Source organism: Aulonocara sp. 'chitande type north' Nkhata Bay, linkage group LG10, assembly GCF_057382095.1.
Source record: "Aulonocara sp. 'chitande type north' Nkhata Bay isolate Kocher_YH1m ecotype deep benthic linkage group LG10, A_spYH_male_GT1.1, whole genome shotgun sequence".
NCBI classification, from domain to species: Eukaryota; Metazoa; Chordata; class Actinopteri; order Cichliformes; family Cichlidae; genus Aulonocara; species Aulonocara sp. 'chitande type north' Nkhata Bay.
The window spans coordinates 25,180,760-25,200,987 of record NC_141353.1 but is presented as its reverse complement, the minus strand read 5'-3'; the positions used below and the strand labels follow the sequence as shown (position 1 = coordinate 25,200,987).

Here is a 20,228-nt window from a genome sequence, read left to right as displayed (position 1 = left end):
CTCCCGTGTTACCTAACCTTATCTTTCACCAACGTTATCTTGTTGGCGAACGTTTTGTTATGCGTTGTTGTAACATTTACAGTATGTACTGGAACCTAGAAAAAAAACATAAGCTGCATTAACATTCCCGGGTGAAACAAACAAATTAGTTTTGTGGCCAGCAGAGCCCACAGATCGCACCAGCACATCAACTAACTCATTAGTGTGTGGCAAACAGGCCACGCTGGTTCCCATTAAAGCCAGCAGAACTAACAAGCCACTGTCAAAAAGGACGTCTATACACATATTCACAGACGTGTGCAGAATATAGCATGTAGGTTGTAAAGTGGGGGGAAGATAGCTGAAAGACAGTGCCGAAATGTTAAATTTAGTGCAACTTTCTGTGTAAAGAGGGGGGATTAGGAGAGCTAAGGGATTAAAATGATTACATGGAAAGCTTATGTTTGCTTTTATGGGTTACTGATTTGCAATCACTCACACAGTCTACACTTAAAAGCTTGCTCAACTGCCAAAAATGTTGCAGGAATGTTAGACAGATACAAAGACAAAGGCTCTTCTTTGGCTATTTTACTTTTACACGTAGGAATTTCCCTTATGTAGATTGAGCTGTTCTACCTGCTGTAGCTCAGCTAAAGATGGAGCTGTAAGTGTTAGGTTCATTTTCTACATGTGACCTTTAATCTGCTGCAGGAAGTACAGAGGGGGACGAGTCACCAGGACGCACAATAATTAGAGAGACAAAAAGGATTAGAAGGAAGGTGGGCGGAGGGTTGATTGATAAACTGAGAACACATGAAGATGGAGAGAATTCACCTTTCAGCAAAACACACGACCAGAAACAGTAGACAGGGTTTTGTCACAGGACTGGAAAGAGTTCATTCAATTAAAAGCTTGTTTGCAGTAAAAGCATGAGGATACTTCAAGTAATTTGTGAGACAAGAGTAGTTTTAACTGACTGGCTGGATCCTATTTTACATAATACTGACTTTTTATAATGAATTTGAACAAGTAAAGGAAAGAGAAGAGGAATTTGGCAAAATGAAAGGGAAAAATAATCAGCTTTGTGGAAATTTGTATCCATAAATCCATATTTATGTGTGGGTTTATTTGCAAATAAATACAATAAACTTTTACCATAAACAGGGAGGTACCCACCTGGTAAATATCTGAAAGGCTGCTGCTACCCGAGTCACTGGCGATACTGCATCCCGACTGGCTGGGCGGCATGTGCATCACCTGCTGGTGGGCATGGTCTGTTAGGTGCATCTTATTGAGATCGGCAGGAAGCTGCTCAGACAGAGAGGAAGTGGGAGATACAGAAGAAGACAAACAGAGAGGGTGAAGAGGATATGAGTTCAGCTGAGGCAAACATGCACAAGGTTCAAAAGAGGCAAACACACACACGCACAGACACAGTTAAAAGAGGCAAACACACACACACACAGACACAGTTAAAAGAGGCAAACACACACACGCACAGACACAGTTAACAGTGACAAACACACACACACACACACACACACACACACACACACACAGCTGTTTCATCAGGCTGAAAGCCACAGCTGGTTTCACATGCTCCGGGCTAATTAACCTGAAGACGATGGAGCTCAGGATATTTCACATTGCAGTGAATTATGAGCCGGGGTGCAGACAGATACGATATCTGGTACACTGTGAAGGTTTGGAGGTTGCTTTGATATTTTTGGAGTGACCTCAACAAAAACAATTAAACAGTAAATCCTGGTTTCCTCGTTACACAGACAGCTTACACATGTACAGAGTACACACAAGGACACAGATGAATACTCAAACTTCAACAGATGGAAATGTATTTACCCCCCTCCCTCCCTCCCTCCCTCCCTCCCTCCAAAAAAGGCAGAAATAAGCACAAAAGCACTTGCATGAAACTCCAAGTTAATCAATTAAATCAGAAAATACACCAAGCAACAAAAAAGACAGTAAATAAATAAATGTGTCTACTTCCAGAGAAGAAGACAATTTCCACAAAGACGTGTGAGCTTTGATACAAACAAAATCAATATTGTTTTTATTTTGTTATCACGTTTGCTGAAAATTGCCCACATACACTCAAAATCTGAGCTGCTGAGAGCTCGCTCTCCAATAACACTAAATCCAGATACAGAATGAGGTAAAGCTGTCAGTCAAACAGTCAAGAGGCTTCCAAAGGCAAGAGCATCAAAGTGCTGTAGTGTTAACTGAGCGCAAAGGCGCAGAACCAGCAACCTCACCGGTGTAACCTATAAACATTTGCGTAGCCTTCAGTTTGCACTGAACCGAGACGCTTCACATACCACAGAGCCACTTCAAGCACAGAGGGGGACGAGTCACGAGTTTCCATATTGTGAATTCCAAGTCTCTTTAGAGAAATTTGTATTAACTGGACGCCAAATAATTCCCAAATGCACATCACAGTACACATCACTAGGAAACCTGCTTCAAAAACAATAAAATGCCCCTCAATGTAGAGATTTTCAGGGAAAATAAAATAGAAAAAAGTTCTTAGTGAAGTTGAGAATGGCGGCACTCTTCGATCAAAGACCGAGCAGCTCTGCGAGACTGGAAACAAACACCAGTGTCTGAAATGTCAGGTGCTGATTTTACTACAAGTCTATTAAATCAAGGCTGGAGAGGCTCAGAATTAGAAAACAAATGTTGCATCTACTAAACAGCTGTGGAAAAGAAAAGAACTGGCCTAAACTCAGATGAGGATGACAGAGTGTGAGTCTGAGGAATTAAAAACATTTCGTTAAACCTGTTTAACCTCAATTTTATGTGCAGGCGGACCAATGTCCGTGCTCCCCTCTCTGCACCGGGAGCAACCCAGACGATCTTTAAAATCTCAAGCCTTACCAGTTTGGGCCGGGGCAGTGTCAGGGTTAGGGAGGACGTCCTCCTGCGACACTTTGCGAACCTACAGCACACCTCCTCCATCGTCACATCAGACCGCACTTGCCTTCCAAACGCACACATAAACACTCATTTTAAGTCTGCGCGTATAACCTATGGTGGGAAAAGACTCACCAAGCCAAACTGAAGCTAGGCGAGGCTGCACGGAGCCAGGGTACCAACATGCAATATTAAAGACGTTGAGTCTGGGGGTACGCCACCCCCCACCTCTTCTAATAGGCCTGCTGGCCTCTACAACCACATTCACATAGAGGGGTGGAGTTTAAAAAGTGTAAAGGCTTGTTCTTAATGTGCGTTGTATTCAAAATTAACTATTTTTTCTATTCTGACATTTCATGTTTTATCTGGATGCTTTTTAAAATGCAATTTTGTGAAATATGTTTGCTATATTGTGAACTTAAAAATCAAACACTTACATGTTTCACTAGACCACTACACTGTTTTGGTTTTTTTAAATTGAGAAACTCTTCTCGCAGAAAACAGTAGGTACATTGTAAAATCAAAGTGTCTTGCAGACAAATCTACCTGCCAGTTCTTTACTGCATTTTTACAGGCAAATTAGTTTCAAGTGCGCTTATTATTCTGCATTCCACTCCACACAGTGTGCCAGCCTGTGCACAGCCACCTTTTACCCTGAACCTGGAATGAGAAAGAGCTCATCCTCAAAAACTAGAGCTACAGATGGTAGTGAAGCAAAAGCCATTTAGGAAATTATTTATTATTTATGCATGAATTCTTGGACTAAAACCTGGCCATGAGAGGAAATCAGCCCAATTAGGACCAGTATTAATCCATTCACTTTTGTTTAACCCTGTTAGCTTTGCCCTACAGATTCAGTCTCCCTTACATACACTTAAAAAGAATCTGACAGCACTCGGCTAAAGTACTGTCTAAAACTACAGAACCCTAATAAATTTGTCGCAGAGCGTTAATAGTCCTATTAGTGACACTTAAATAGCAGGATTCTAATTACAAAGTGTGCTTTTGTATCATTCACATGCACATAGTGAGTCAGGCCTGAGGTTTAAGTCGTGACTAAAGGAGCATTTAAGTGAAATCCATTTACTATTAAGTACAGCTATATAAGCATATTGACCAGTAGACAACATGTATTCCATGTATTAAGTCTGTTTTGATGCTATTGACTAAATTCCACACAATCATCCATAAACAGGAGAATTCGCCAATCTTATTGTTGAGCAACACTCTTTGCTGTTTGTTGTGCTTCTTTGTGAATAAGAAGGAAGAGAAAAAGTGAGAGGGAGGACAGAGAGCGACTGCTAATTTCATTACAGATAAATACTTATTGATTTCTGCGTGATGGAGCAGTTATCAGGCAGTGATGATGAAACTCCCACCCTCATTCATTCAACAGATTTCACACAGAGGTAGAAACTAATGTATCAAACTGCTCACCGATCGAGACTCACAAACACACCCTAAGAGGATATTAACGAGGAAAAATGTTGATCGCGATCGATTAGCTGGTTAAGTTCAAAGGGGTCCAACAACAAATTGATAAAGTAAGTTGTGACAGCAGAAACTTGAGAAAACACAAGACTTGGCTGTGACTTTTAATTAAGAAACATCAAATCAGAATCAATACCTGTCTTTCTGAACTGCACAGTTTCACAGCTTGAGAGGAAATGTTGGCTACTTTAATCATTTTGGCCTCAACTGTCTTCAGTTCATCAAAAATGTTGCATTTTTTCCCAAGAATGCTTTAATATGGCATACTGCATATGCTGCAAAAAGTTACCGGTCACCATGGTTTAATCCTGCTATAATTCAAATTAAGTTGGAGTTTAAGGGGTTTGTCGTGGAAATCTGCAATAATTTAGTACATTTCCCTCTCGATGACGCTACCCTTTCAACCACAAAAAGACCCTGTAACTTTCAGCAGTGCTCACTTAAAGAACATCAGCACAGAATCTTTGGCATCTTTGGCACAGAACTGCAAGTTACTACAGTAGCTATTAGAGTAGCTGAAGCTAAATGTCACCACACTAATGCACCAGAATGATCGACTAATCTCTATAAACCAATTCAGTACTTGAACATGAAGAACCTGTCAACAAGGAGGTCAATTTTTAGTACTGCAAATTCTCCAGTTCCTGTCTTGTAGCACAAGAACTAATGACAAATCGCATTTGAGCAACCTTTGGCTGCATACGACCAAAGGAGGGAAATACATTAGCCGAAATGTAATCTCAAAACCATAGGCTGTTGTTTGGCAATGATCTGGCTTTTTATTAGCTTTCAAAAATGTTATCTGCAATTGTAATCAACGTCCAGTACAAGGAAAAGTGCTGGCTGCTACAGAAGCCCTCACACACTGGCTGGTGTCCCACAGCTGAAGGATGCCCAGACTATAACCTACTGACTCTCTATATCAAGGATGCAAAGAAAGACGGATGATTCAATCATTATCTGATAACACACAACTTAATCTGCAGGTAAAATTTAATCTTTTACAGGCAAAAAGATTAAATTCTCAATAAAAAGTTTAAACTCTGATGTGTTTTAGAACGTACAAAAACACGAACACGTGTCTTTGTGGGTTTCGCAGAGAGACTAAACGGTTAGAGGGGTGAAAGTTGACTGATGGTGGAAGTGAATAATTGTGGCTCCCATTCACACAGACTTAATCCTGCTCTAATCCCCCTCCTTTCCTCTCCCAACAGGCCAAACCACGAAGTAGGGGGGTGGGGTGTCGGGGTCTCCCATTCTCCTCATGCATTAAGGATGAGAGTTGGGAGATTAAATATAAATGTGAAAGGTTCCTTCAGCTGTACAATTCTATCATGTCAACGAGCGGGCACAATCACAGGAGGCTCGAGCAGACTCTATACATTACCAAACAAGCCGAGCTTTCACAGCAGCAATTATTTATAGAGCCAGATTAACTTGAGAGAAATAATGGGTGTAACGCAGACGTAGTCTAAGTAAGATGGCCAAAGATGGTGGGAATTCATTTGGAGCTCCCAGATCACTAGCATGTTGCAGATGACCCACAAGCCAAGATAATTTACCCGAGTTGACCAATTCATTCGTGCATGAGTTATACTCATGATGACGTTCCAACATTATTGTTTTATGTTCAAAATCCCCATTTAAAACTTTCAGTAGATGTACAGTGTTGTTGTTTTACTTCTCATAAAATCATCCAGTAAGCCACAATAAAGACTTTGTGGGTAGAAACTAATATAACTAGACTGCATCTGAATAAAAGCCAGTGGTTACATAAAATCATAGCTCATTGCAATCTAACCACCTAAATAAGGGCATTTCCTCCAAAAGGGAGAAATAATTAGTTATCCATTGATAACTCTGTTGTCACACCCTCCCCTCAGGTTAAGAGTCTTGGTGTCATTCTCGATAGCACTCTGTCCTAGCACGTAAATAATATCACTCGGTCTTCCTACTTTCATCTCCGTAATATTAACCATCTTCGTCCCTCACTCACACCACACAGTACCGCCATACTTGTCAGTGCTCTTGTCACATCTCGTCTGGATTACTGTAATTCTCTTCTCTATGGTTTACCTCATAAATCCCTCCATAAACTGCAGTTGGTTCAAAATACAGCTGCTCGTATTATTCCCAGAACTAGATCCACTGAACATATAACACCTGTTCTTAAACAGCTCCATTGGCTCCCAATTCACCTCCGTGTCAATTTCAAGATCCTGCTTCTCACTTTCAAAGCGCTTCATAACTTTGCTCCTCCATATCTACCCGATCTTCTCCATACATACTCACCCCTTCGTACACTCCGCTCTTCTTCAGCTTCCCTTCTGTCAGTTCCACCTGCTCGCCTGACTACCATGGGACTCAGAGCCTTTAGTTGTTCTGCCCCGAGACTTTGGATGCACTTCCACTTGCTCTACGGACCACACACTGTCTCACCACTTTTAAATCACTACTCAAAACCCATTTGTTTAGAATTGCATACACCTGATCTGTCTTAGGCCATTTTTACCTTGCTCAATTTTTTATATTTGCTTTTATACTTTTATGACTGTTTATGTCTAAATTTTATCTACCATGTTTGCTATATATACATTTTTCTTATGTTTTTTATGGTATTGTTTACGTGCTACTGTAAGGTGACCTTGAGGGTCTGAAAGGCGCCTATAAATAAATGTATTATTATTATTATTAAAAATACATTATCAACATTGAAATTATACCTCTGCATCTTAAGCCTTCTTTATAACTACATTTGTCTTTCTGGAGACCCACTTAAGTCCCCGAAAGCAGAATAAAGCATTCAGAATATATTATGATGGTTTCTTCTTTCCCATCTTCTAGAGACCCCCCCCCCCCCCCCCCCCCTTTACTTATTGCATCCAGTTTTAAGAATGAGATTAACTGGTTGTGAGCATGACTGCTATGTTCCACCTATTACCTCAGTGGTAAAGTGGGCTATAAAGCTCAGACTAGCCATTTGCCAGCAGAGACCAGAGACTGGCTTTCTTAAAAAGCATTTTAGTGCTGGAATTATCTTTGCTAGGTTGAGTTTGAGAGATATGTTGGGGTCTCGATGGTTTTTGGAAATCCTGAAGACATCACCGAGTGACATGGGCTATTTAGCATAGTGCACTGGTTGATTTGAAATATCATAAAAGTGCCAGAGAAGATGCTGCTTATGTTTTGCTCTAATAAACCTATATGCGCATACACACTGTGTATGACAATTGAATGGCAGAAGACTCCTGAAACTTCACTAAACCACTGATAATCAGAGACTCCTACACACAATCAGATACCTCAACAACAACAACAGAAAGAAACAGAGCAAAGATCAAAAGAAATGCACCACAGAATGAGGCAGAGAAGTAGTGGTGAATATATGAGAACATTACACTGAGATGAACAATGTAGAGAACGAGTAAGCAATTAAAGAAAGTGTGATGAGGCTCATGAATCTTGATAAGGGTGACAATTAAAGTGGGTCCAAATAACAATGACACGAACAAAGCTCGATGAATATTTAATGACATGTGATGTGTTTGCAATGAGAAAACAGAAAGACAGCTTTTTGCTAAAGATCAATGGCAAATCCTGATTTTAGCCAAGTCGTATGCATAGTCTAGGCTGCAGAAAAGAAATGAGGCAGGAGCAATCAGTATATTCATGTCTCACTAAACTCAAAGAGAGAGGCAAAGAGTTGCCCAAACTGCCTTTGCAAATACAGCGACACAAGCACCATTTAATGCCTAACGTTTATCACTGTCCTCGTTATTAATAATACCTGAATAAACCAGCCAAAACCACACGTAAAAGTTTATAACTCACAGCTGTAACATCCAAAAATATACAACAAAAACAGGCCATGATGGTTCTTAATATAGACGGAGAGGGTTGAGCCTGACCGAAGTCAAGACTCAAGTGCCATTAATCATCCAGGCAGCCGGGCTGCCAGCTCATGTCTACCACCATGCAGATCTCAAAGTGCCAACTATACACTACTCATAACCTCGGAGCTGACTAAATAAAGCATGGCGACGCATAGTGAGGTCACCAATGGGGTATCTGACACTTAACATGGTTGGCCTGTAGGTGTCAGCAGTGGCAAACAGCCTTGACATGACCCGAGGTGTAGAGCCAAGCTTGACATACATAATGTATATAAACCTATGCCGGCTCAAAACTTCTACTTTAATCACCTAAAAATGATTTGATGAGACTTATACGCTCAGAGATAAACTCATAGGTGTTTATATGTGGAGGTGCTCTCAAGCTGCATCACAAGTGCAAAAATCATATAAGATAAGATAAGATAAGATAACCTTTATTAGTCCCACACGTGGGAAATTTGTTTTGTCACAGCAGGAAGTGGACAGTGCAAAAGTTATGACGCAAAAATTAGAATACAATAAGAATAAATACAGTACACAGCTGTACAGAATAGAATAAAATAAAATAAAATACTATATACAGTAGAATAAAATAGAATAAAAATATACAATAAGATAAAAATAGAATACGAATGCTATATACAACTGAGTAAAAATACAACGATGCCAGAAAAGATTATTGCACTTAGTGTTATTGCACATGTGTGGATGTGTGTGTTTGTTCAGTTAAAGTCTTTGTTGTGGAGTCTGACAGCAGTGGGGAGGAAAGACCTGCGAAATATAAGTTCACCAAAGTAATTCAAGACGAGTTTAGCAATATCTTGTTGAACAGAAGCTGTAGGAACCTTCATAACTCTTCCTCCTTACTATTTAGTGCACAATCCTTTAAAACGGGGAGCCTTGGTGACAGTATGTCTTTGACAGATAACAGCTATAACCGTGCAGACTTTGGTCTCAGAGCAGGCTGTTAAACCAGAAACCACATCAGAGACGACAGCAGTGCATCTCCGCACCGAGAAACAATGCTGCTGCCACGCAGCACAAACAGCTTATCATTTCTTTGATGTAACATTCAACGCAAACCCCGAATCAGATTTCCACCGCTTTTCTGCTTTCTCCGCTTCTTTTTCGCCGTTTATCACCACCGGCTCGCATCTTCGTCTTGTGGTTTACACCCTCATTACAAGCGCCGCTGTCTAGTCTCCCTTGTCGTAGTTTCTCAAACCTTCTTTTCTGGCCTGAACCCATTTGCTGCCAAGTTTTTGAAGACTCTCTCCATTCTTGCCTTTTTTCCCCCTCTGCTGGTTCAAAAACCCACATTCAAATCAGCTTCAAAGGGAGCAAGGACGAGTAAAAAGGCTGCGAGTAGCCTCATCAGACTAGCTAGGTGAGAACATAGCCTCTGATGTCTGGACAGGGACACAGACACACAAGTACACACATAAATTTTGAAGCTGCGGATTTCGCCCTGTAGTGCTGGAGAAAGCTTTGATCAATTGAGGCCACTGTTAGCTCTAAAGCTGTAACCGGTGGACAGACAGATGGAAAGAGAAAAATACACGCACATATATTTATGCATTTATTTATGTACACTCAGACAGAGTTTACGATACGGAAACTGCACGCACCTATAGGCTTCATTTAGGACAACTAAGATTACCGAATGGGCTCAGCACTACTCCATTACTGGCAAGCCCACAGACGACTGGATTAAGACACAGTGCAGGAAGACAGACGGAGACATGGAGAAAATAGAGGAACCTTAACTGAATGTGAGCGACAGAGACAAAGGGAGACAGAGTCAAAAGAAAGAAGTGCAAGCGAGAGTGAGAAAGGCAGAGTGCAGAATATGATTGAAACTGAAATGAGTGTGTACATGTGCCTTTGTGAAAGCGAGAGATAGAGCAAAGGTAGCAGAGTGTGAGGCAGAGAGTATAAGATAAGAGTGACAGTGTGGGGTAGAATGAGGATGAAGTCAAAGTGTGGGAACTGATGAAGATAAAAAGTCTCCAATATTCTACCTCAGTGCAGACTTCCATATCTCTGGCTATGTGTGTGTGTGTGTGTGTGTGTACACATGTGTGAGACAGTGTCTGCACCAGCTGGAGCAAGGGGAGATTTAATGAATTGAAGTTGAAATTAGAGGTGACAACTGCAAAGAAAAGCATGTAACATAGAGAGAAAGAGAATGTGTGTGTGTGTGTGTGTAGTTATGGACCAGATGAGGAGATGAGGACTCAAATACTGCCGAGCAGAGACGACTGCATGTGAATGGATGGATTCCCTCTCGCTCACACACAAACACACCGTCCTGCCTGGCTCTGTTATCTCCATTCAGCTTTACTTTCTAAAAGCTCTTACTTATGGCAAGATAACCCCTGAAATTAATGCCCAGATTGAAAGTGTGTGTTGCTGCCCGACCATATTATTCCCGCCGCACCACAATTTAACATTAAACTCCTGGAAAAAGATAAACTAATCATCCCAGGGAGAATAAAAAGGGATAGTAGTTTTGAAGCCAACATGCATCATCTTAAACTTAATGGGATTAGACACAATATGCTGCTTAGGGAAAGAGGAGGGATAATGTTTTCCCTATATAATCATATATCATTTATGCGGTGGTATCTCAAGCTGCACGATCCTACGGATGCAAAAAACATTCTTCATTTTCTGTCAGAAACGTATGCTAAAAATGTTCTGGAAAGAGAAACTGGGCACTAATCGCTGGAAACTGAAAGTGGGACAACATGAAGGACTTTTTTTTTTCTCCCTGAAATTGAGCTGGGAATTCTCCATCCATCCAAAACTCTCTGAAATCCATCAATTCTCAGTTGAGCAAAAAGAAACTGCATCCTGTGATTTGGCAGGCATAGTTTGCGAGGTACAAGGTTCAACAATCATTGGTTGGCAAGTTCTTAGCTTGGGCAGACATTGGCTGGCAAGTTTCTGCGGTGGATAAACAGCCATTAGCTGGCAGTTTCCACAGCGTGTGCTGCCAGCATTGTGACAGACGGGAAGCTGAATGGCACCAGCACTGCCAAAGGCCTGTGACTTTTGCCCCTGTAGTCCCACGAAAGAAAGAGACATAGAGAGCATGATGACAAGAGAAAGGAAAGATAAACAAGGTAGAAAGTTTTCACGCGTGTAATGTCCTCATTTATTAGATAAATCATCCGCAGAGTCGAAAATCCTGAACACATTACTGTATTGCCAAAACAAAGAGATTAACCTCTGAACAATAGAAAGTAGGTTTTGTGCATGCGTGTCAGAGGGCTTTGTGAGTGTGCGTGACTATTAAGGTGGCAGAACCACCTTAAAATTCAAATAAAATCTTGCCTTGGAATTCCTCTGCCAAGGCGAAAGCTGACCACATTCATTAAAGCTGCAAAGGTGGGGAAAAAAAGGCCTTGGCAGAGGGTGTGCTGTTCAAAGGCTTTCAAATAAGTCCACACAATAATGACAAATCTAAAAATCACCAGGGGGAATGGAGTCATTGTTTTCTAAGATGCAAGTAAATCCCAAATCCTTGGCTCCGAAATCCTGAGCACCACTCCAAAGCCTAAGCGCTAGTTTCTTTTGCGATATTCGTGACTTTTAGGGGATAATATGAGCTATTAGGAGTGATAATAACAAATTACTTATCAGCCTTCCTCCCTTGATTAGCGTGAACCTCAGCAGTCTGGATTTTCTTAGAATGAGATGGCTCTACACAATTTTTACTAGACACTCAGTCTGGTGGCTTACACAGTGAAGGAGATAATTAGCATGGGTCGGCATCCCCGCAGTCACTTTCTCTGGCGGACTGGAAGTATTACAACCAGGCTTTAGTGGAAATTCCTTCCAGCTGGCATCTAGCATGCCGTGTGTGTGTTGCATGAGCATGTGCGTATGTGTGGCAGCAGGTAGCAGACGCCAGTCGCTGTCCAAGAGCTGGTTGCTCCTGAAAGGACAACTCAGCCCAGCGCAACCCATCTACCTCCCTCCTCCACCTGCTCCGATACCTGGGTGGAGGGCGCATGAGGAATCAGAAGCTGTGTGGATTACCGTTTTTCCCTGATTAGGCGACCAGGATGAAATTATTTTGGTAAAGCCTAGATCTCCCAGGTATCACTGGATTATCTGACTTTTCCCACCTTGGAGAGAGAGTTATTTAAAGCCTTTTCTTTGCCGTTTTTCATTATATTCCTTTCTTTCTGCTATAGTTCAAATACCTGTACCAAAATAACAGTTACAAAACTGAATACATTTAATCTGTACATTTGGTGTAAATGAGTAAAATGGCACCAATATTTACTGTCGAGAAGCATTTTCACTGGTGCTACTACTTAAGTTTGTATGCATTCTGCAGGCTTTGTACAGTATATGCAACTCATATCTCTCAAATGGATGCTATGAGGGATTATTTTCCCTATCTGTTGGTCAACAAAGGCTTTCAGGGTGAAACACTAACTCTCTTTGGTTTCGTTTAAGCACGCGTATCTGTGTGTGTGTGTGTGTGTGCATGCGCACAAAGTTATGTGTGTCACAGGAAGCTACAAGTCTGTCTGAGCCCCTGAGGAAGGTGGGCCATGGCCAGGTCTGCCGGATACAGGAGGGAAGGCAAAACACTGGGCTTTAATACTGATACAAACACATGTGTACTTAAACATACACGCGCACAAAAATATACCATACTGGCCCTCCTGAATTAACAGATGCTTCCTGCCCAGCAGCCAAATCCACAGAGCTTCACACACACACAAACACACACATACAGCACGGCCCTGGCACCCCTACAGGTTGACCCAGAGGCCACTTTAAGGGGGCAGCTCCACCCGTGGTTCTCTTTTGGTGTTTTTGTTAATGTTGGATCCCGTTCCACTCTGTTGGCTCGCACACACCTCAGCCAAACAAACAGAACTAACTGCAGTTTTAGTACCGCAGGAAATTTATTCTACCTCACAAAAACAATGCTTAACAGTAAAGCAAGTACATGCAAACGACCTGCTCTTAACGTCTGAAAAAGTTATTCCCATTTTTATATAAATCTAAAATCATTTGACTCCATTCTCCTGCCACAACGCAGGCTACAGATGTGGATTTGTATTTCAGAAAAGGGTTTTTACATTTGTTTAAATATTCAGTGCCAAAATATTGATGTGCAAGGTGGCTGTAACAATGCCTGAAAGCAGAGGGTGGGGAGAAAAAAAAAAAAAGAAAGACCTTAAAAATTCAACTGAAGTCAAAAGAAATGAAATGTCAAGTCAAGTGTTACTTTAGTTTTAAACAATTTAACTCCTACAAATTAGAAATGCACAAAGGAGGAGAAAATCTTCCACGATCGGCCTCATCATATTTTTTTCCACCCATTCGGGGTTCCCATTTCTAAATGCTTCCCTGCACTCTCCCCTCTCACAAATTCACAAAACAACCAACAGCATATAAAAACCAGCCACATGGCAATCACCCATTTACCCCGTGTTGCATTTATAAATGCCCTTGAAAATTATCCAGTAAAGGCTCTCTGGATCGGCAGGCGGACGAGGGGGATGTGGATCAATAGCAGTGAAATAATGGGAGCAAGTGAAATTGAGTGGGTGGGGGCCATGAGTGGCTGAAATATCAGCACTAGAGTGTGTCTTGTGTGTGTGCTGAGGGTGTGTAGTCTGGCAGTTGTACTTCTTTATATATACAGGTGGAGTCTGTATATATAAAATGAATGTTTTTGCATATCTCTTGTATGTGTGTGGTTACTGTTCTGTGCATTTGCGGGTGTTAAAATGCATACAAGAGTGCAAATCTGCTAAGTTCATAGGTCACATGCACGGCTGTAGATGAGGACACGTGATAAGTGTATGCGCGTGTGTCTGTGTGTGTGTATTTTATGCACAAAGTGTCTCACTTTCACTCCTTTTAATGCTGTAATGTTGACCAGCTTCGGCCAGTGAATGCAAACAGGGCCTGAGTGGGCTTTTCACTCTAAAATTTCAGCCTATCAAAGCTAATGGACAATAATTACACCATTCAGGATACAACACAGGCCCTTTTATGCCACTAACTACTAAAACACTCAATCCCAGAGCGCTCCCCCGCCCCGCTTACTATTACATGAAAAAGAAAAGTGTGGTAAACTACTAAGAAAGCAAGTGCTTTTCCCTTGAGCTGCTTCACAACAGCTTCAACTTTAACATCACACTGTGGTGTGTCGTCATAACCATATCCTGCATTGCAAAAAGGTAAACAGCAGCGACAGTGTGGTTAAAAGCAAATCAGTAAATTGTGAAAACCCGACAAGAACAACCTACCAACCAAATCCGGCTTTAAAATAGCATATAAGTGCACGCGAGCAATCAGTCAGTTGTTTCTGAGTGAAAAGCAAAAAAGATGTCAAACTCAACGAGCATGCTTAGAGTGTCAGTTTGTACCTGGGAGGTACAAAGTCCTTTAATGTTCCATTGGAACAAGTCGGAGCTGGTCCTCAGATACACCAGCTTCACAGCTTAAATGGCAGTGAACAAGGCCCATGACTGACACATCCAACTGCCTACGAGTCCTCGCAGTGTACTTCAATGCAGAGATAAGAGTCCATTTGAACTCTTGCAGTGACACTGGTGTCGATGGGAATGCCACATTACCCACAAAAACATCTATTCTTTGCAGAGAAACAGAAGCAGACTGAATGCAAGTGTGAAGTCTATCTAAATAACCACAGAGTCCACATACGGCTCAACCTGAGTGACCATTCTGACCAACTGAGTAATAAAATATGTCATTTTTATCTAATCTCAAAAAAGCCAAGAGATCCAAATGCAACCTGAAACCTTCATTTTTCACATGGAGAATGATTCAACAGCATGATGACTTAATAACACTGTACAGCATGCTCACAAGTCTGCAACCGCTGCTTTTCTAGTTTTAAGAAATCTTCAAGATTTCTATGAGACACGCTTATGGAAATGAGAAAGAAGCAATGCGTGTTTTTGTTTACAAAGGACTGAAGAGTAATTTATGGCTTATGGGAGGTGAGTAGGGCATGGCTTGGCTTAATGCAATCCATATTGATCTTTATCACCCCTACTTCCTGTGCATATGATATTCTAGACCTCCCCTGGTATGCTAAAAGCTCTCTCTCTCTATTGTTGTCTCTAACTCCAATTCTCCCTCTCCCTCTGCCTTTGTCCCATCGTCTCTCTGGCTCTCTCTCTGGATGCCCCTCCTCCCCATCTATTGAGCTTAAAGGCCACATTACCTTGACTGCCTGTGTGAATTCTGTCAGTTCGTCTATTAGCCTGTCTGCGGGGCGGAGGTCAAGGAAAATCTGTCAGGGCCAATGTGAAGAGGCAATGGCATTACCTCACCTGGCAAAGGTCATGCTCTGAGAGCATAAAAATGGTTTTGTCAACATATTCGTGTACCAAGGGAGCCATGGCTCATCTATCTAATGCTTAATATTTCATCTGCTGATCTCATGATGCAGAGGACCGCAGTACAAAGAGCTTTTTATCATCGACAGCCATTCTGACTTCAACATGTGGGCTGTAGGACATACTAAAAATCAAATATTTATTTATGCTGAAATTTTGGTCAAAAGTCATTAAAGTCAAGTCATTATGGGAAGTGTTTAGAAACTCGTCTCTGCAAAGCATTTTTATTTCGAATATGACACTAAAAGTAGTGTTAAACTGATTTTCCAAGTTCACGTTCATACATGGTGGTAGGAGTGCTGGAGTCCAGCCATGAGTCTATCACATGGCTAACAGTGTGACGAACAACATTCACACTCATTTTAAATCACAAATGTATCCAACAAGCATGTCACTGGGCTGTAGGTAGAAACCAAACCCAGAGAGAAGCCACACAGGGCGAAGGTGGGAACAGGGGAGAGCAGGAGCTTTTTGTTTTTGGGGACTGTGCTAACCACTGCACTGCTGTTTATTAAGAATTCGTGCCATATTTTTGGCCCTTGGAGGGGAAAAAAAAGAAAAAGAAAAAAATGTTGAAGGTGCTCAGTTCCTAATCAGCCTTGCACGGATGTCTGGGCATGAAGCCACAGCACTAAGCAAAGGGTCAATAGACTGCACTGACGAATAATTAATCTCCGCATTCCACTCAATAGAGTTTCAGCAGTTTAATATAGCCATCTATCCAGTCTGATCTGATGGTGACGGCAGATCAGTAACTGTAGCTAAAACATATATCATATAAATCTTACACAACATGCAAAGTATTTTGAAAGGTCTATTTACATCAGTTTAAGGTCTTTCAAATCTAATTTGGACCCTGTTAAATTTTACTAAACCAGCCATTCACTTGATCAGTCCCATCTTGCGTGATAACAAGTTAGTGCAGTTTTCCTGTTATTGCTGCAAATAAAGTATGCCAGATGCTTCGTCTCCCTACCTGTCCATCTCCCTGACCTGCCTCGCCTGGGTCTGAATGCTCTGGCACTAAATCCATCATCCCACGCTGGCTCTCCCCTACCAATGCCTCTAAAGCCCCAATACTATTCGACCCAGCATGGGTCCATACAAGCTGATTATGTCAATGTTCAGCAAGATCCATTGATTGCTGAGTGAAGCAAATGCAGCAGTCTGGGTCAGCCACGAGTCTGGACTTGGTGGCCTATGCCAGAGAAATCTGCAGCTGAGGAGGAAATTACTTTCAACCTAAGTTATGTGCTTGTTTTGAGTACGAATCCTCTTATCAGCAATGCGTGACATTTCCTGTTTCAATAAGAAAACTTATCTCATCTAGTACAAGTAAACGAATAAATAAATAAAAAAAATAAAAAATAAAAAATATATATATATTTTTTTTCTTCACACCACAGCGATCCAGATGGGTAAAACAGCACTACAAGTTGGAGGAAACATGAGTGAATCTGATTTTGAGCGACGGCAAAAAGGAGTCGAAAGAACATACGAGACCTTGGAAGGTTAATAAGTAAAGGGTGGGATTTGGTGCAGAAACAGAGAGCAGAGGTTGGTTTTAGAAGAGTTGGTGTGATTTATAAGACACTGAGGTGCACGTGAGTGAGGATAAAACCCAGCAGGGTAGCAACAGAAGTGGCAGCGGCAGCATCAGGATGACAACAACACATGGGCCCCGTTATTGACGTGTTAATAATAGATGCAGGTAGAGGGAGAAGAAGAGGTGGACAGGCAGAAGAGGATGGAGTCCCTGAGAAAGAAATGAAAGGGGCAAGAGGAAGACATCAGGAAGTCCTCTCGCTAACAGAAATGAGATTTAAAGATACAGTGAGAGAAAACGCAAGTGACAAAAAACAACAACAACAAAAAACAGAGGAAGCTGAGACAGCCCAACAGAGAACTCATGTAAGCAGCAGGGAGGTTCAGAGAGTTCAGCAGCAGAACATTTTGACAAGTCTTCCAGCATCGGGAGGATGTAGACTGAGGTTGTGTTCCGCTGGGATGAGCAGGATGTGATTTAAAGGGACAGTTCATCCAGAAACACTGTACAATAAAACTATAAAATCCAAGTAAGACTTTGAAAGCCCCTTATAAAGCATACAACTAACTGCCTTCTAAAGGTGACTATGCCCCCCTCCTCAAAAAAAGACCTCAAGCTTAATGTTCAGGGTGTTTATTGGAGTAAGTAAATAAATCTAGGCCTTGATCCCTCAGAAGAGAAACCCAAAGAACAGCTCCACTGGCCTACATTTGGCTGCCTGTCATCTGATGCCAAATTTCCAGCCACTCAGTCAATATTTCAATAACTAACCCTCTGATGTTAGAAGCTGGAGTAAGTGAGCATGGTAAGAGCTGCTTTTTGGAATAATACTGAAAAAAAGACACCTAACATGGCAAAATAAGCTGCTTAGTTTCCATTGTAGGTCATTCACAGGGGTTCCTCTCCAAGTCTGTAGTAATCCAAGCTGGAGACTGTAAAAGCCAGCTGGCAGCTAAGTAAACCTCAGTGATTTGTTTGAATTAAATAACCTACGCTATGTTTTTGGACTCTTAGATCTTCAGTGGCAGCCCAGCTTGTTCAGCTATCGGGGCTATTAATTGTGTTTAGGCAAATTAAAATAGGGACTCGCCATAATTCACTGCGAAGCTGCATGGACTGCACTGGTGCTGTAGAGGCCGGTGAATCATTCGAGATGAATCCGAGATCACAGCAAGGAAGGAAATCGCCAATCCCAGCCTGTTCAATAAAGCCAAAACCTTTCAAAAGGAGGCTCACTTCTAGAGAAAATAATTGGCTGCCTTTCTGAGAAGGACGTCAATTCTAAAATTGTGAAACCCTCTCGTGGACTAAAAGTACTTTCTTATACTCATTGAGTTATTCTCCTATCGCTCTCTCTCTCTTTCTTGCCTTCTTTCTTTCTTTTCTGGCTGTGTTCTTTATCTTCAAATCACGCCCTGCCCCTTTCCTCATCCCTTCCTCCCTGAGATCTCACGATGGATGAAATTACACTGTCATAAGGAGGAAAAAAAAAACCCAACTGGAGTCCACGCTAACACTTTCGATTTGCTTCTGTTTCCTTTAAACCCCACACGGCCGTGTCTGCGCACTGCAACTGCACCTTCAGAAAGAGCAGTAGTAATAAGAGGAACGAGGGAAATTTTATTAACCTTTGCAAAAGGTCGGCTCATCACAGACGCCGACCAATTAAGTACGGACTTCAAACGGGCCACGCTGGATGAAACCTTAACAGCTGTAGATGGAGGATAAATTAGCTCTGCGTGTGCAGCCGGTAGAAGGAACAGTAATAACATCCAGATAAACAAGCTAAGCTGCTGCAAAAACAATGATAATGAATCCCTAAAATGCTAATTAACTAATATTTGATTAAAGCAAAAACCCAATCAGTGGTTTAAATGAGTAAACAAACCAAAACAAAAAAAAAATCCCCTTAAGCGTCATGAATTTGTTATATTTACTACTGATTCATTAATTGTGACTAAAGTTTAACGACTATATTTGACTGATCAGAAACAGACTTGGCAGGATAACTGACATTAGCCTGAAAAATCCCATTCCTTCAGTTCTCATAAAATACAACCTAATGCAAGGAAAACTATGGGAAATTTGAAAGTGAATACAATGCTGCCATTAAGTAGTGTTTACATGGCTGCGGGGGTTGAGCTATCATAATGTGAAAGGAGCAAAAAAGGAAAAGAAAACCCTCCAGAATTAGATTTTAGGTTTATGTTCAGCAGAAGATACATTATACCTTGTAATCAGCAAGCACTCCGTGTAAAATTTGGAACACACAAGGAAGGAAAGGCAATAAAGAAGGGTAACAAGGTATTTAAGAGTTTGTTCTGTACTATGTGTGGTTCAGATTTAATGTGTTCTCTTAGACTTAACATCTTCTCGCTTTATCCCCTTACATCTCCAGGGACCTAATTATTACTCATCCAACTGAAAGCATCTACACACACACACACACACACACGCACACACACACAATGAAGCTGAGGCTTTCAGCACCTAGACTCTTGCTCCCAAAGAGACAGACATATAAGGTAGAAGGTACAGTCATTCTGCTGTGAACAGAGACATCAGATAACCCTCTAGGTTCTTTTTTTCTATTATTCAAATAGAGAAAGAGAAGAGAGAAACAAACAATAGAACAGAATTGGTACTTCACTGCACTGTAGCAACTCTCCTCACCAAGAAGTTCACCAGGAACAACCTCCAGCCAATTATCTTAAGAACTTCAAACTAGGACATGTAATTGTTAACTATACAAATAGCGACATCATTACCAGCTCAGTGCCGACATCAGGGAGGCAACATACAGACCAGACGTACCAGATCAGATGGCTAACAGGTACGCACCGACTGAAAGAAAAGCACCAATAAATGTCATTTTGCACAAACCAAGGACTCGACTGCTTGTAACTTTACACGGAGAGTTTTTCGCCATAAAGACAAACAGTTCAAGGTTTTACAAATAGTGCATGTGCGCTTTCATGTTTT

At 41.4% G+C, this 20,228-nt stretch overlaps 1 protein-coding gene across 3 annotated transcripts in view; it reads right to left on the bottom strand.

The window, feature by feature from the left end:
• rapgef6 (Rap guanine nucleotide exchange factor (GEF) 6) overlaps nucleotides 1-20,228 on the bottom strand; it is an 82,408-nt gene that overhangs the window by 47,093 nt on the left and 15,087 nt on the right. For all 3 annotated transcript variants that reach the window (XM_086309263.1, XM_086309264.1, XM_086309265.1), the window contains exon 3: nucleotides 1,156-1,287. In XM_086309263.1, coding sequence (XP_086165389.1) covers nucleotides 1,156-1,287 — 132 coding nt within the window. The remainder of the gene's footprint in view (nucleotides 1-1,155; nucleotides 1,288-20,228) is intronic.